This window comes from Paramormyrops kingsleyae, chromosome 12, assembly GCF_048594095.1.
Source record: "Paramormyrops kingsleyae isolate MSU_618 chromosome 12, PKINGS_0.4, whole genome shotgun sequence".
In the NCBI taxonomy this organism is placed as follows: Eukaryota; Metazoa; Chordata; class Actinopteri; order Osteoglossiformes; family Mormyridae; genus Paramormyrops; species Paramormyrops kingsleyae.
The window spans coordinates 26,495,159-26,510,102 of record NC_132808.1 but is presented as its reverse complement, the minus strand read 5'-3'; the positions used below and the strand labels follow the sequence as shown (position 1 = coordinate 26,510,102).

The 14,944-nt window shown below is 48.1% G+C and overlaps 2 protein-coding genes across 8 annotated transcripts in view; both read right to left on the bottom strand.

The window, feature by feature from the left end:
- Window positions 1-3,142: 3,142 nt before the first annotated feature.
- On the bottom strand, window positions 3,143-10,368 carry LOC111852113 (coronin-2A-like). Of its 4 annotated transcripts, none has more exons than XM_023827663.2 (12): window positions 10,131-10,368; window positions 7,924-8,124; window positions 7,279-7,395; window positions 6,883-7,032; window positions 6,316-6,456; window positions 5,895-6,011; window positions 5,236-5,340; window positions 4,963-5,059; window positions 4,703-4,815; window positions 4,470-4,560; window positions 3,998-4,227; window positions 3,143-3,417 (listed from the first exon to the last, which is right to left on the bottom strand). In XM_023827663.2, the coding sequence occupies exons 1-12, from the start codon at window positions 10,176-10,178 to the stop codon at window positions 3,286-3,288; spliced, it is 1,542 nt and encodes a 513-aa protein (XP_023683431.2). In that variant the 5' UTR covers window positions 10,179-10,368; the 3' UTR covers window positions 3,143-3,285. The 4 variants fall into 4 exon arrangements, with proteins under 4 accessions (XP_023683431.2, XP_023683430.2, XP_023683432.2 ...); XM_023827662.2 differs by having other exon boundaries at window positions 6,277-6,456; window positions 10,131-10,340; XM_023827664.2 differs by lacking the exon at window positions 10,131-10,368 and adding an exon at window positions 9,932-10,120 and having other exon boundaries at window positions 6,277-6,456.
- Window positions 10,369-12,597: 2,229 nt separating this feature from the next.
- Window positions 12,598-14,944, bottom strand: part of tec (tec protein tyrosine kinase) — a 28,310-nt gene continuing 25,963 nt past the window's right edge. For all 4 annotated transcript variants that reach the window (XM_072697808.1, XM_072697809.1, XM_072697807.1 and 1 more), the window contains 3 exons: window positions 14,565-14,683; window positions 13,863-14,020; window positions 12,598-13,095 (listed from right to left, as the gene is read on the bottom strand). In XM_072697808.1, coding sequence (XP_072553909.1) covers window positions 13,015-13,095; window positions 13,863-14,020; window positions 14,565-14,683 — 358 coding nt within the window. In that variant the 3' untranslated portion in view covers window positions 12,598-13,014. The remainder of the gene's footprint in view (window positions 13,096-13,862; window positions 14,021-14,564; window positions 14,684-14,944) is intronic.

Below are 14,944 nucleotides of genomic sequence, written 5' to 3'. Positions count from 1 at the left end.
GCTGTCAGAGACGATCCAGTTGAAATTTCAGTACTTAAAATAACCACTAGGGGGTGCTGTCGATCAATGAGTATCAATTGAAATATTTAAATTTAGCCCTTATTTAGTGTAATCATATCAAAAAGAAAACAACACAGAACAAAATGAAGGGCATCTATTTAAAACAAGTCTCGGTGATGATGAGTACGACTTCACGGATTCACTCCAGACCGAATACATCACTCGTTTCAGTCTCACCCTCGCGCTGCCGCTCCCTCAGTCGGCTTCCGGCACTTCCTCATTATTTACACCAGAGGGCACTAAGGTAAAACACCTTCCCCGGTTCATCCAAAATGCCTGTACATATTAATTCACTTAAAGTCCAAAACCATAAGCTGAACAGTCATTGTCATTACACAGCGGTCCTTTATGTTTGTACTTATTATATTTAAATCCAGCTGTGAAGGTTAATTAGTTAAAATAAAGTCACAGTGATTTGAAAACTGTCATTTTTAATCACCTTGCAGTTATCTCTTGTTTCTGGGACAGACTGCAGGCTCAGCACTGGATAAGCAGGCTTGGAGAAGGGATGAATACTATACAGCACATTTTGAAAGATGTAAAGAAAAGAATAGCTTTTTTATATATACTCAGTGACAAAAAAAAAGTGCTGTCTCACGAGGGGTAAGACATGAGGATGCAGGATGTCACTAACGTAGCACTATGCCGACAGGGTCCCCTGAATCACTACCAGAGATGACCTGAAGTCATACACTATTGCTCCCCACACCTTGATGCCAGGAGTAAAACAAGTGTCTCCACAATATTGGCAGGATTGGTTCTCCCCCCTCGGTGCCGCCATACGTGCACATGATGGTCATCCGTGGTAATGCAGAATCAACATTCATTGCTGAACATGGTACGACGCCACTCGTCATCATTCCAGGCCTCCCAGTTACGGCACCACTCCAAACATAGCCATCTCTGCACTGCACATGGGACGGTGAACCTGTAGCCCAGCTGATGCCAGTCATCGAGACACGATGAGGGATGAAACGGGGTATTGTAGAGTCCAATACCTGTATCCAGATGGCAGACGCAGATGACATGGGGTTCTGTAATGCTTTGTGCACAATATGATCCTTCGTTTGTTGTGGTCTGTCTTGGGCGACCGGAACCTTCACGACATGTGTGGGTGCCCTCATGTGTGCACTGGTTCCAACATTGGGCGACTGTGACAACTTGGCCTCATGTAAACCCACAATGCCACTCCTATCAAACTCCGACAAGTGCTGGGAATGATGTCTAATGTGTCTACGAGGCATCGTCTGTGTCTGGTGACTAGATGTGCCAGCTCCTTGTAAATCCTAATATTTATGTACCCATTGCTGGTCTGCACATGTACCAAGTTACATCCAAATCGGACAATTACTTCTGGATGCTTCCAGCTCACACTACACACTACCTGCGCAACCGCTGTCCTCATCGTCATCAGGTATCAGAGCATCGCACTACACCCTCACAGCCAGCACCCGCGTAGCCGCTGTCCTCACCGTCATCAGGTCGCAGAGCATCGCACTACACCCTCACAGCCAGCACCCGCGTAGCCGCTGTCCTCACCGTCATCAGGTCGCAGAGCATCGCACTCCTAAACTGGACTAACGAGGACTAAGCTCATTTTAGGATTTTAAATGATGAAATCTTTAAATGACTCTTTCAGTTAGTTTGAGCAAAACTGATGTATATGACAAAAAGATTGATATACCTGATATAGGACTGTGATCTTCATTAGTATGGTTGTCTGATACAGGACTACAGCAGGGCTGCCAACTCTCACGCATCTGCCGTGACACTCACGCTTTTAGACTCTAACGCTCACCTAATAAATCTTACGGCGAATCTGTATTTCATTATAAACCTAATATTAGCTATGTCAAAAGCACTGTGGTAGTTTGCTAACCCTACAGACTATTTGCAAGGTAATAGAACTGTCACATACATATAAATGCATTTGCATTTGTGTGCAGACTTGTCTTGAATTGAAAATCTCACGCTGGCCAGCTGACTAAAGTTGACAACCCCACTACAGTCTTCATTAAGTACATGATTATCTGATACAGGAATGCAATCTTCATTAGGTACATGATTATCTGATACAGGAATGCAATCTTCATTAGGTACATGATTGTCTGATACAGGACTACAATCTTCATTAGGTACATGATTGTCTGATACAGGACTACAGTCTTCGTTAGGTATATGTTTATGGGTCGGGTCACGGGGGCAGCAGTCTAAACAGGGATGCCCAGGCCTCCCTCTTACCAGTCACCTCCTCCAGGGCAATACCAAGTGTTCCCAGTCCAGCTGAGAGATATACTCTCTCCAGTGTGTCCGGGGTCTGCCCCAGGGCCTCCTCCTGGTTGGACATGCCCAAACACCTCCCCAGTCACTACCCAAAGCTCAAGAGCATAGGTGAGGGTAGGGATGTAGATTGACTGGCAAATTGAGAGCTTCGCCCTCCAACTCAGCTCCCTCTTTATCATGACGGAACAAGTGTCCGGATTACTGCCGGCCCTGCACCGATCCATTTGTCAATTTCTTGCTCCCTTCTTCCCTCAGTCGTGAACAAGACCCTGAGGTACTTAAACTCCTCTGCTTGGGGCAGCAACTCACCCCCCACCCGGAGCAGGCAACCCATCCTTTTCCCAGTCGAGAACCATGGCCAAGAATCAATGTTACCCCTCCTGGATTGGGGAAACCAGGGCCTCGCCCTAGAGCCGGACCTGTGAAGGGAGTCCGAAGGAAACATATGGGTCTGTCCCTCTATGGGCTCACCCCCTGCTGAGGGAGGCGTGGGAGACAGGTGCAGTGTAGATCAGGTGGCAGTCTAAGGCAGGGACCTCGACAGATCAATTGTCGGCTACCAAAACAGGCTCTCAGTACATGGAAAGGACTACGGTCTTCATTAGACATGTTTGTCTGATACAGGACTACAATCTTCGTTAGGTTTGCTTTCTTCTCCCTCTCTGCATGGACATGTCCCACCTGTGTTTGACACCCCTGCACATTTCTGCGGCATTTTAGGAACGATATAAATAACCTATACTTTCTACACTTTTCACCAGCTTTTATATGGCAAAAACACCCACGCTTATTTCAGACATGTGTTAAACACATTGTTTTAATAAAGACAATTAGACTACAATAAAAATGTACACAAGCTCAAAATAAATACAAAAGGGATGGACACAGCTCTGTAACCATCAGAAGTATAAAAGTCCAGGGCTCCGGCTCAGGACGCGCCCGTCAATGAGACCCCAGAAAGTTCCTCATGTTCTTCATGTCCAGCTCCAGCTGCATGATCTGCACATCCTTCTGACGCAGCTGCTCTCTCAGGAGAAAGATCTCTTCCTGTTGCTGGTAAAACAGCTGCAGAAACTGGCAGCCCAGTGTGCAGAGATCTATCAGGACAGCTGCCACTCTGCCAGGCTCAGACAGCTTGGCAGCTCCTGCCTCTCTCTCTACAGCAGTTGGCTGAAGGTTCACTGGCTATGAGTAAGGATTCTCCCCGGGGATCCATACATATCTTAATAGCCATTTAAAAGCTAGGCCTTTAAAACAAAGTACTGTACATGGGGAAATTATTGCATAGTTAATATCCCTCCAAAGACAAATCAAGTACCATCATCTCTTAAACAATTAAACATATTTGGTTGAAATCCCAGTAGAGCTACTGCTGTTGGACTCTAGGGCTACTACATCCAAACAGATAACTGTGTGGTTTGACCAAACTACAGCGACTATATAATGACAGACATATAAGCTCAGCTCTCTCACAGCACTGTGGATATAAGAGACATTGAGGGCTGTTATGGTTGTATCATACTGGCATCCCTATATCAGACTCCATTTTACGAGGGCTGCCCACGCTCTCCACCAGTCAGTGGTACGAGAGAGAGCAGCAGTATGAGAAGGCCATTCACAGCTAAGCCAGAAACGATGCCCCAGTCCATCGTACCTGACTTTCAGTTCTAGGCGAGCTCCAGGCCTGGTACCCGTTGGATAAGGTGGCCAGGCTGCACTCGCGGGCTTCCGGGTGCCTTCCATCCCGTCGCTCCTGATCAGAGGTTAGCTCCAGGATACCGGGGCTGCTTCTGCGGTGCGTCGGGTACAGGGGGCATCTCAGGGGGAATTCTGGCATGACCTTGGGAAGCTTGCTGCTTGGTCTTAAGGAAACCAGCACAGGGCCTAGGGCACAACGCAAGTGGCGGGTGAACCGGTCGCCTTTATAGCGAAGAGCTTTAAGGTGGGAGATTATCAGCGTTAAAGAACGAACTCTGTCTGGGTGTGACTGATCCCCCTCTCATCAAATGGCACAGTCTTTCGTGCATTGCATACTTACGTTCAAGGCAAACCTTAGCAACTGGACTTGCAAATAGTGTAAGCTTAAGTTTGAAAATGGGACGTCGTGCAGACCTGATGAAACATACCTCTGTTGAGACCACCGAGCCACTCCTCTGCGGTCATGGCCGGCTCAGTCCCTGCGGTCATCGGGTAGATGTCCTCCTGGTAGCATTCTGACTGAGACGGACAAAATGCAAAACACGGGCATAAGGTGCCAGATTAGTGGCTTAGCCGAGTTTCCACAGCAGCCTTGGTCGTGGTGACCACATGTGATGTACTGCTTTATGTGGCTGAACTGACTGGAATGCACCGCTCTCACCCTGCGAGGGACAATCATGGAGAGCATCTCGATGAGGCTTTTGGTGGTCACCAGCCTGTAGAAGCGGAACACCTCGCAGGAGCACACATCCAGACCTCGCTTGGGCATGATGCCTGTGGAGGAAGAAAGAGCAAGCATGACGATGGTCACTCACTACCCAAATAATACAGACTCCTCAGAGATGGGGGTTTACCGATATATTCAAAGTACAGCAGAGTACCAAAGCAGAGAGCCGTGCCAGCTGGGCTGGCTGAACTTACCCAGGCCTTTCTGAGGGAGGGGGGAGCGATACTCATTCAGGAACTGCATGTAGGGTTTTTCAAGGCTGATTTCATAGTACCTGATGGTCCCATCACCCTGTGGGTACAGGCGTGTGTTGGTCACCATCTCGAAGACAATTTCAAGTCTGCTTCTTCCTACACAAAAGTCATGGTGCCTGCACAGCTAAATTAGCATGTTCTGCTCCTACTTCACCACCATTTCCCCATGAATTCTGAAAGCAGCAACCACACACACGCCGTCTGCTGACTCACCTTTCCGGCCAGGTACAGCATGTGGGTGTCAGGATCATAGAAAGGGAAGATCACCCCAGAACCGTCATCCAGGTCCTCTTCCAGCAAAGGTGCGGACAGGTCCTCCTGCTCACAGAGGCAGGGGCGTCACCGGGAGGCCAGACACATGACCAGCCCGCTTTGAATATCTTCCAGCCACTCAAACACATCACAAATGCTACTTTAACCCTTTCAGGCTCAAATTAAGTTTTAGTAACGACAGGACAACAAAGTCCTGCAGTGGTACTTCTGAGTAAAAAAAACTCATAAAATATGTATGTGGGGTAATAAGGTAGTTAGTTTTTAACTGTTGCAAATCAGCAACACCTGCCTTGAGAGGGTTAATACCAATTGTCCTGTATATAATGGCATAGTCCTGCGAGAAAAGATGACCATAGCGCCCCTAAGATTTTTCATGGTTCTGCATCTCGCATATGCATAGCCTTAATTACACACGTAGCTATGCAAACAACGCACGGAAGGAACGCATCACACGAGGCAGCCATGATACGCAAGTGAATGCCCTTAGTCGTCGATAGTCACCATTCCAAAAGGCACCAGCAGAGGGAACCTGTCATCTCACATGAATGGCCCACTTTACATTCTGTCATTTCTGTAGACGTACAGCTTCCGGCTCCTACCTGATCCCACAGCGCAATCTGCCTTTGGTTCCAGCATGAACTCCCAGTCGACAGGAGCATCTTTGCGTTTCCCAGGTACAAGACTTTGTTGGCTTTGTGTGACTTGCAGGTAGCTTCCTAAAGCCGATAAATTGCAGAGCAGATTCAGGACGGCAGCTCGGCCCATAAATGTGCTCTACGTACACCAGCAACTACAGGCATACAAACATCACAGGCACGTGTACAAAGGCCTCTGAGAGAGCGCCTGTGTAGAAGATGCAACATCTTCCAATAGTAATGTACGGTTAACATTTGGCACCAACAAAGGCTTAATTTCAAAGTATAAGATCAAGAATTCCAAGAATCGTAGCAGCTGTCCCCACCCCCCCCACCCCCCACGCACCTGCAGCAGCGTCCCTGTGCGGGGCTCGATGACGCGCACCTTCTTGTCCTTGCAGGTGGTGGCCAGCCGGCTGCCGTCCGTGTTGAAGGACATGGAGAGGACCACATCTGTGTGTAGGCTAATGGTCTTCACTGGGTTCTTGATCACCCGCTCCACTGTGTCCAGATTCCACACCATCACCTGTGTGAAACCCACACAGTGAGGAAGCATGACGGTCTGGGATGAGCGAGGTCTCCGGAGGGACCAGAGCTCTGTTGTCAGACATTCTGGACATTTTTGCCAAAAAAAATAATGAAGAAATAAATGCCATCGTTCAGTAACCAGTCATATGGAAATTGAAATAAGGGGTCGGCTATAGAATAATAATAATAATCCCCTTTTACAATCATCCACCAACAGTTACTCAGACATTCCCTCCTACTTAGCAAGGAACAAAAATATTCCATTTTATACGGAAACTACACACCCTGGCCCGCCTCCGTCCAGCACCAGTCCCGACCCGGCCCGCCTCCGGTCCAGCGCCAGTCCCGACCCGGCCCGCCTCCGTCCAGCACCAGTCCTGCCCCATCCCAACCACCCGAGTCCTGCCCCCAGTGCAGCAGTCACCTTGCAGTCGTAAGCTGTGCTGAAAAGCACGCCTCTGGCGGTCGGATGCCACTCGATGAGGCCCACCCGGCGAGAATGGCCCTGCAGGTCCTTCCGGAAGGCCACAATGTCCTTCCGCAGGCCCAGCTTTGGAATGTCCCAGATTTTAACCTGGGGTGCAGAGGAAACGACAACCAGCTCACTTGTGGTACGGAGGCTTCAAACACGTATTGTTCAAAAAGTCACTGTACACACTGCTGCAAATGGTCAAAACGTCGGTGATAAATTCACAGACGCACTCGAGAACAGTCAGAGGTTTGTATGAAACGGATCACGTGGCGTCGCATTCACCATCACACAGCACACTAAAAACAATAATATTGTTAATCATTGTTAATATTATTCAGTATGACACACTGTGGTGTCCTCAGAGCAGGATGCGATGCAGCAGTCATCAAACGGATTCCACTTGACGTCCAGCACATTCCCACGGTGGCCACAAACGCGAGGGTGGTGGCGGTCAACTTTCCCCGTCTGCCGAGAAAATCAGAAGGGGGGGGGGGGGGGGGGGGGGACGCGGTGAATCAACATACGCAAGGGAATCCCAAGGGTCCACATGCCAGAGGAATTCTCAGAGCCCAGGGCACTGCCAGGAGTATAATATTCCCTGCCAGGCATGGTAGCTCAGTGAGTGTTTGACAGCAGCATTAGCTTGCAGAACAACGGCCAGGAACATCACTTTTACTCCAAGCCAATTACCGACTTGGCTTCCATTTAGCACAAGCTATCATAGCTGCTACTTTATTAGCTGTCAGGCTGGCCATTAAGCTCCTCCAGAAGCTGTATGATGGAGACCGTATTGCATCTCGGAAGATTTGACCATCTACCCTGCTCGACAACACAACAGGTTAACGTTAAATCTCAGATTTCAGTTGAGGGTGCTCAAATACATTCACCCACTGGCACCAATGTGCCCATCTGACCAATCCAGGGAAAACTAGGAGCCAAGCTTCAGACACACAACCGTCATAGAGTGTCATAGGTGAGTAGGCGGGGTCTCACGTGGTGAATGGGGATGACCAGGAAGGCCCCGCCTCCGGCACACTCTGTGATCACCGCAATAAAGCTAGGGTTGACTGCACAGAAGTGGTTGTCATGGACGCTCATGGTGATGGGCACGCCATCGTAGCAGTTCGGCTTGGTGGCAGGCTTCCCAAACACGTGGCGGAACTTTGAGCTGTGGTACTGAGGTCGCCATGTCATCTGAAAGACAGGATCGGAAGTCAATCTCAAGTCAAGGTGGAGGGAAAGTGAAACGCTTGCCGAGTTACCGCTCTAGTATCCGAGGAGAACATCTCAGCAAGCAGACGGCAGGATTAACAGAGCCAGTTAGTGATAAGCCCCACACGCGTTTTGAAAGACATACTAAATTGTGTTCAAAAACTCAAACAGATAATTTACAGTGACAAGCCAAGACAACAACTTGTCTTCCTGACAAGCACAATCTGTTAGGGCATACCACGGAATTCGAAAGAGTCCCGATTACGGTGATGGCACCAACACGCAGCACCTCCACCAAACTCCAGGCACCAAGCAGATGGAGGACCTGCTGCTTGCCACGTTTAGTCTGTAAGCAACATCTGACCCCAGAGACATCCGGTCTGAATCGGCATCTCGTCTCGTTTCAAATGATCCCATACAAGGGTTCCTTGAAACGAGACACTGCCCCAGACAAATTGTCGTCATCATTTATTTACTGACATACTTATTTATTCAAACATGCCATTATCCCGAGCAAAATGAATCCGAAAAAGAGAAGTAACTCCACAGAAACAGCTCCTAAACCACGTGGGGGCAGAGTAAGACATCTTAAAAGGTACGTGCAACTGGGTACAAGGAAACCTAAGTAAAGTCGATCGGATGTGAAGTTAAAGGTCATTCTCAGATTTAAGAGGTGTATGTGGAGTGGAGTGTGATGATGTCAAAGGCTCAGGTCCACGGTATGATGTCAGCACAGCCCAGGAGCCCTTTGTCAGCACAGACGGACGCCACAGTTTTGCACTTCAGGGCTTGCAAACACCTGCTTTCATGCTAGCACTCTGAATAACACCTCAAAAGTCCCAAACCACAATCTCTCCCCGGCCCGCCTCCGCTTCCTGAGCCAGGCGGGGGGCACACAGGTTCAAACACAGCATCACGGCACACTCACCCTGCCGGGACCCCGCTCTCTCACCGCCCCGCAAGTGCCTGAGCCGCCCTCGTCCCTGCAAGTGAGCTAGCATGGGAGAGCTAATCAAGGGGGGGCGGTAATCGGAAACTCCCTACGAGATCCTCCTCTCCGCTCCTCTGAGCCTGTAACCAAAACCCTTCGGCCCAAGGCCATAGTCATGGAGTCTACATTGGAGGGGGAGGGGGGACCAAGGCTGTAATTATAATATATATATTGGAGGAGTCATTGTGAGCACATCTGAATACTGGGGGACGTGTCATATATAATTATGACCTTGCTTCTGCCCAATCCAGGGCCTGGCTGGGGGCTTATCAAACATGCTGTGCCACAGTTTAAAAACCCCTCGGTCTCATATTCTCTTGGGGCAAGACTGACAGACACCCCCCCCCACGACCTCCATAACATCCTCAAACAAATACAACAATACTGAACAGCAAATGTAAAACTCGCAGTGATACACACGACCAAACGAGGCCACAGCACAAGATCGGGATATCCCTGGGAAAGCCCCGTCGGAGGCTGCACAGAGCACGGGGTGACTCATGGCACAGCATGGGGCCAGGGTACGTGTCGTCCCACCACAATCCAGGTATTTCCTGGGGAACTTACCCTTACATTACTGCCCACTACCAAAATATTAAAATGTCCATCGTAGACCATATAAATCTGTAATGATGCAAACAGAATTTATTTATAAAAGCATTGTATGCACGTTACTTTAAGGAAAAGGGAGCAAAAAGAGGAAACCAGTTTATTCTCGACGCGTTTACCTTTTTCTCCTACTAAATGCGCCCTCGGAATGGGAATAATATTGAAATATTACTAATTATTTCATTTCACCTTTGCATTTTGCTGAAGGCTGGCCAGGCCCGCTCGTATCCAAATCACACTCCTTCTCGTATTTCAGACAAACACGAACACTTTTGGTAATCTGTTTCCACGTTTCACAAAGCAGTTTTCCCGAGTGCGGTGCCTCATAAAACTATAAGATTTAATTAATATATATGTTAGGCTAATGTGAATTAATGACGCTCAGTACCGTGACACCTTCTTCTCCGCCATCGGGGCCAATACAGCTCGCAAACATTTCCTTATCGAGCAGCTAAGCCAAACGCAGCCGCTTTATATTAGGCTAAAACCGCGACAAAAAACAGACGCGAGTGTGCGCCCTGGTGAAGCCCTTATAGACGGTCCCTTTCTCATCAGACCTTAATCTTTTCCTTTAAAACGCCCAATCAAAACGCAGCGAGATTCCGTACTTAACGTATCCTGAAATACTATAGTCCGTATGAAAGGGTTACAGAATACATTTTAAAACGCCATTTATACGGTTTTTCTTTTCTTTCTACTGAAGTACAGTATGGGCCACGGCATTAATTAATCCATACTTGGTTGCTTAAAATGTAGCCAAGGTTTACTGTGGTAGAGATCGCACGCTTATTAATGGAAGCATGTTATTCAGAGCAAAATAAAACCATAAAGTTAAAATTACTCCACAAATGAAATCACTGCGTAAATTTTATCAACAAAGAATTTGGCACACATCTAGTACAATAACTGAAACTGCATTTCCTTGTCTGAAAGCACTTCTTTACACAGCGTGTAGTTAGAGTATTGAATAGTTTTCCTGTTAGTGCAGCGCAAGCTAAAACCCTGGGTTTCTCCCTAAACGAGCTTGATGGGTCGAATCGCCCCCTCTCATTTAACTAATAGCTCAGAGTTGTTAAAATCATATCTAGCTCTGATTTAAAGGAACCCAGGGTTTTAGCTTGCGCTACACTAGCAGGAAGACTATTCCATACTCTAATTACACAGTGTAAAGAAGTGCTTTCACAAATTCATTTTAAAATGTTCTACCGCTAATTTCATTGTACCCTTTCCAAGGCAGTAATGTCATTTTTAAGGTAAGGTGACCAAACCTGCACACAATATTCTAGGTGGGGTCTTACCAAGGAATTATATAATCGTAGCATCACCTCCCTTGACTTAAACTCCACACACCTAGAGATTTAACCCAACATCCTATTGGCCTTTTTAATTGCTTCCCGCAAGAGTGGGACATGAAAGCATCAACATACACACCAAGGTCTTTCTCATCATCAGCTACCTTTATTTCAGTGGGAAAATCGACTTGTTTTTATCATAAACCCTGCATACCTAAATGATTTGACACCTGAAATTGGACACCTGAGAAGGGATGTAGCACTTTCACCACAAATGCAGTTACTGCCCTGCGACACTTGGTTTGGTCATCTTTCTCTGTAATGGCAACAGGAATGGTGTGTCATGGCTGGTTCTCTTTACTTGCAAGGAGTTAGTGCTATTGCTGACTGAATATGGTTCTTTCGGGCTTGGAATCCTCAAACACTGTTTCAGAACGATCCCGTCCCGCCTTAAATCTTTGGTTTGGTTATTATCTTCTTAGTTTCATGCATGTATTGCACTCTGCCGAATCCTTTTCTGTTCTAGTATAGTGAAACCACGCTTTTGAGGGTTTGCCACAATCCATGTTTGAGACCGGTTATGGTCGAATGTTAACAATGAAACTCTTTTAGTAATTGCTAAAAGAGGCTTTTAATTCACTATGACCTTTAATTCCATATAGGAGCTGTCTAGTGTCATGGTCTTGTACGTTTGTCCTCTTTGCTGTTCTGATTTGTACAGCACTTTGTGTCAATTTCAGTTGTATGAAATTATCTTAGTTAAAGATAACAATAAAAGTACTTTCTGGTTGAATTTACTCTCTGTATATAATTATTTGAAATCATCTGTAGTTATATAAATGCTCATTTATGACTGAACTCTATCTTAAATGACCCAAACCGGGACTGAAATCCACACTGTGTCCTCCTCACCTTTGCCATGCATCACACAATCACTCCATTCTTCCTGTAGCCCAAAATCCAGCAGCTGTGCAGGCTGCCGTTGTGGCACCCAGCACCCTATGCTCTGGGTTACTGGGGTGGGACTGAGGTCTACACTCACCCACTATGCTTCAGAGGGTCGCCACATTCTGCTAAAAATGGTTTCAGTAGATTTAATCAATTCCCATCATGCAGGGTACATCCCATGGATTAAGGACAACCTCTGCAGACAGGTCAACCTATGGAGTAAGGACACCTCATGGAATGAGGACACCCCACGTAGTATCGACATCCCAAGAAGTAAGGACACCCTACAAAGTAAGGACACCCCATGGAGTATGGACACCCCATGGAGTATGGACACCCCATGGAGTATGGACACCCTATGGAGTAAACATACCTCACAGAGTAAGAACCCCCTATCTCTGTCGAGGCAAATTGCCTGTGTTTGGATAATGAATTTTTGAGTCTGTTTTCCCTTGAATTTTACTGGCTTTGTGAAATTTAACGAAACACGACTCACCTCTGCAGCTTCAAAATCTTTTTTCATGTGGTATCATTATCTGTCATTGTCTCCACTGCATGTATATACATATACACAGTCCATATACTGTATAAATCAAATCAAACATCTACAAAAAGTGAATGAACTGAGTCTTTAATAACATTTTTACATTAATTGTACACAGAGAGAAACATTCCATGAATTTATTTATTTCTCATAAATAAACAGATTGATAAGAAACAAGAGAGACACTGGACTTTCCTTTACATCTGACAGCCAGAAGGAATCGTGGGAATGAGAGCTGGATGCCCACCAGGCTCTGGGACAGTGCTGTGTTCAGGGCTCAGAGTGCACCTGTTACAGCCGTGCTGCAACTATGTCCGAGCTCCAGTGGCAGGTTTTACAGTGAAATGACGTGATGTCCAGCTGCAGGAGAAATAGTTCTCTCTTCAGCCAGCCAGTCATGAAGATCCCACTCTGGGCCCCGGCCAATGGGAATCTCCACATGATGCGTGAGCTGTAATCACCGTTAAAAACTGCGGAGTGACTCCAGCTCACGAGGTCGCCGCATCCCCCTCCAGGGCATCCTTAATCATCGCCAAGATGTGTGAGAATGATGGTCTCTCTTCCACTTTCTATGGGAGACAGAGCAGAGAGCAGCTGGCAGACATGTTGCAGTATAGCAATATCCTGCAGCCAACACACACCACAATGGGCTGAATGGACGCAGAGAGGGACACACCTCAAGGCACCATAGGCTGAATGGACGCAGAGAGGGACACACCTCACGGCGCGATAGGCTAAATGGACGCAGAGAGGGACACGCCTCACGGCGCGATAGGCTGAGTGGACGCAGAGAGGGACACGCCTCACGGCGCGATAGGCTGAATGGACGCAGAGAGGGACACACCTCAAGGCACCATAAGCTGAATGGACGCAGAGAGGGACACACCTCACGGCGCGATAGGCTAAATGGACGCAGAGAGGGACACGCCTCACGGCGCGATAGGCTGAGTGGACGCACAGAGGGACACGCCTCACGGCGCGATAGGCTGAATGGACGCACAGAGGGACACACCTCACGGCGCGATAGGCTAAATGGACGCAGAGAGGGACACGCCTCACGGCGCGATAGGCTGAGTGGACGCAGAGAGGGACACGCCTCAAGGCACGATAGGCTGAATGGACGCAGAGAGGGACACGCCTCACGGCGCGATAGGCTGAGTGGATGCAGAGAGGGACACGCCTCACGGCGCGATAGGCTGAGTGGACGCAGAGAGGGACGCGCCTCACGGCGCGATAGGCTGAGTGGACGCAGAGAGGGACACGCCTCACGGCGCGATAGGCTGAGTGGACGCAGAGATGGACACGCCTCACGGCGCGATAGGCTGAGTGGACACACCTCTTTCCAGCAGAGCTGCATGATGTTGTAGATACAGGTTGTGGCCTTTTTGGGCTTGTACAGTCGATGGCCTTGCATGACCATCATCACCACTTCATGGTTCTGGTTCTGCTCAAAGGGCATCTTTCCCTCTGTGAACACCTCCCACATTAAAACTCCTGAAAGGAAAATGTGAGGGCATCACATGGTGGGGCCTGTTAGCATGTGGTTAGCACATGGCGGGGTGTATTACCGCATGGTGAGGCCTGTTAGTGCAAGGCGGGGCGTGTTAGCACATGACGGGGCGTGTTAGCGCATGGCGGGGCGTGTTAGCACATGGCGGGGCGTGTTAGCGCATGGCGGGGCGTGTTAGCACATGGCAGGACCTATTAGCACATAGTGGGCCTATTAGTCGAAGACGGGGCCTGTTAATGTACGGCGGCTGTATTTCTGAGGTGGTGGGGCCCGTCACTGCAAAGATAGGCCTGTCAGCACATGACAGGGAATGTTAGGACATGCCTGGGCCTGTTAGCACATAGAGGCTAAATTTGCAAGGTGGCAGGGGTGCACAGTGGGGCCTGTTAATGCACAGTGGGGCCTGTTAATGCACAGTGGGGCCTGTTAATGCACAGTGGGGCATGTTAACACACAAAGGGGGTGTTTCTGAGGCAACGGGGCCTGTTAGCACACAGCAGGTGCGGGTTTTGCAAGGCGGATGCTTACCGAATGACCACACATCCGACTTGCTGCTGTATCTGCAGAAATTGAAGACCTCAGGGGGGGACCATTTCACAGGAAACTTCACCCCTGAGGAACTTGTGTACTGGTCATCCAGGACGTACCTCAAGAAAAAAAAGAACATGGTAAAATACACAATGATTGCGCAATCCATTAGTGAAATGAATAAACTGAACTTGTTCATGTACACAGCAGAAGGTGAAAGCATATTCATATACTTAGCAGAACATGAACGTGTCCATGTATAGGCCTATAGCAGACTCTGAACACATGTCCATGGCACATAGCAGAATGTGAACATGATCATGTAAACTGTGAATACATGTTCATGCACATAGCAGGTCATGAAGGCTTGTTCATGCACA

Coding starts and splice junctions, on each gene's coding strand:
- LOC111852113 (XM_023827662.2), bottom strand. CDS start 10,178: ATGTTTGCGAGCTGTATTGGCCCCGATGGCGGAGAAGAAGGTGTCACG. Junction 5,341..5,894: donor AGATTGCGCTGTGGGATCAG/GTAGGAGCCGGA, acceptor CTCTGTGAGCAG/GAGGACCTGTCCGCACCTTT. Junction 3,418..3,997: donor CGCCTAGAACTGAAAGTCAG/GTACGATGGACT, acceptor CTGGGCTGCCAG/TTTCTGCAGCTGTTTTACCA.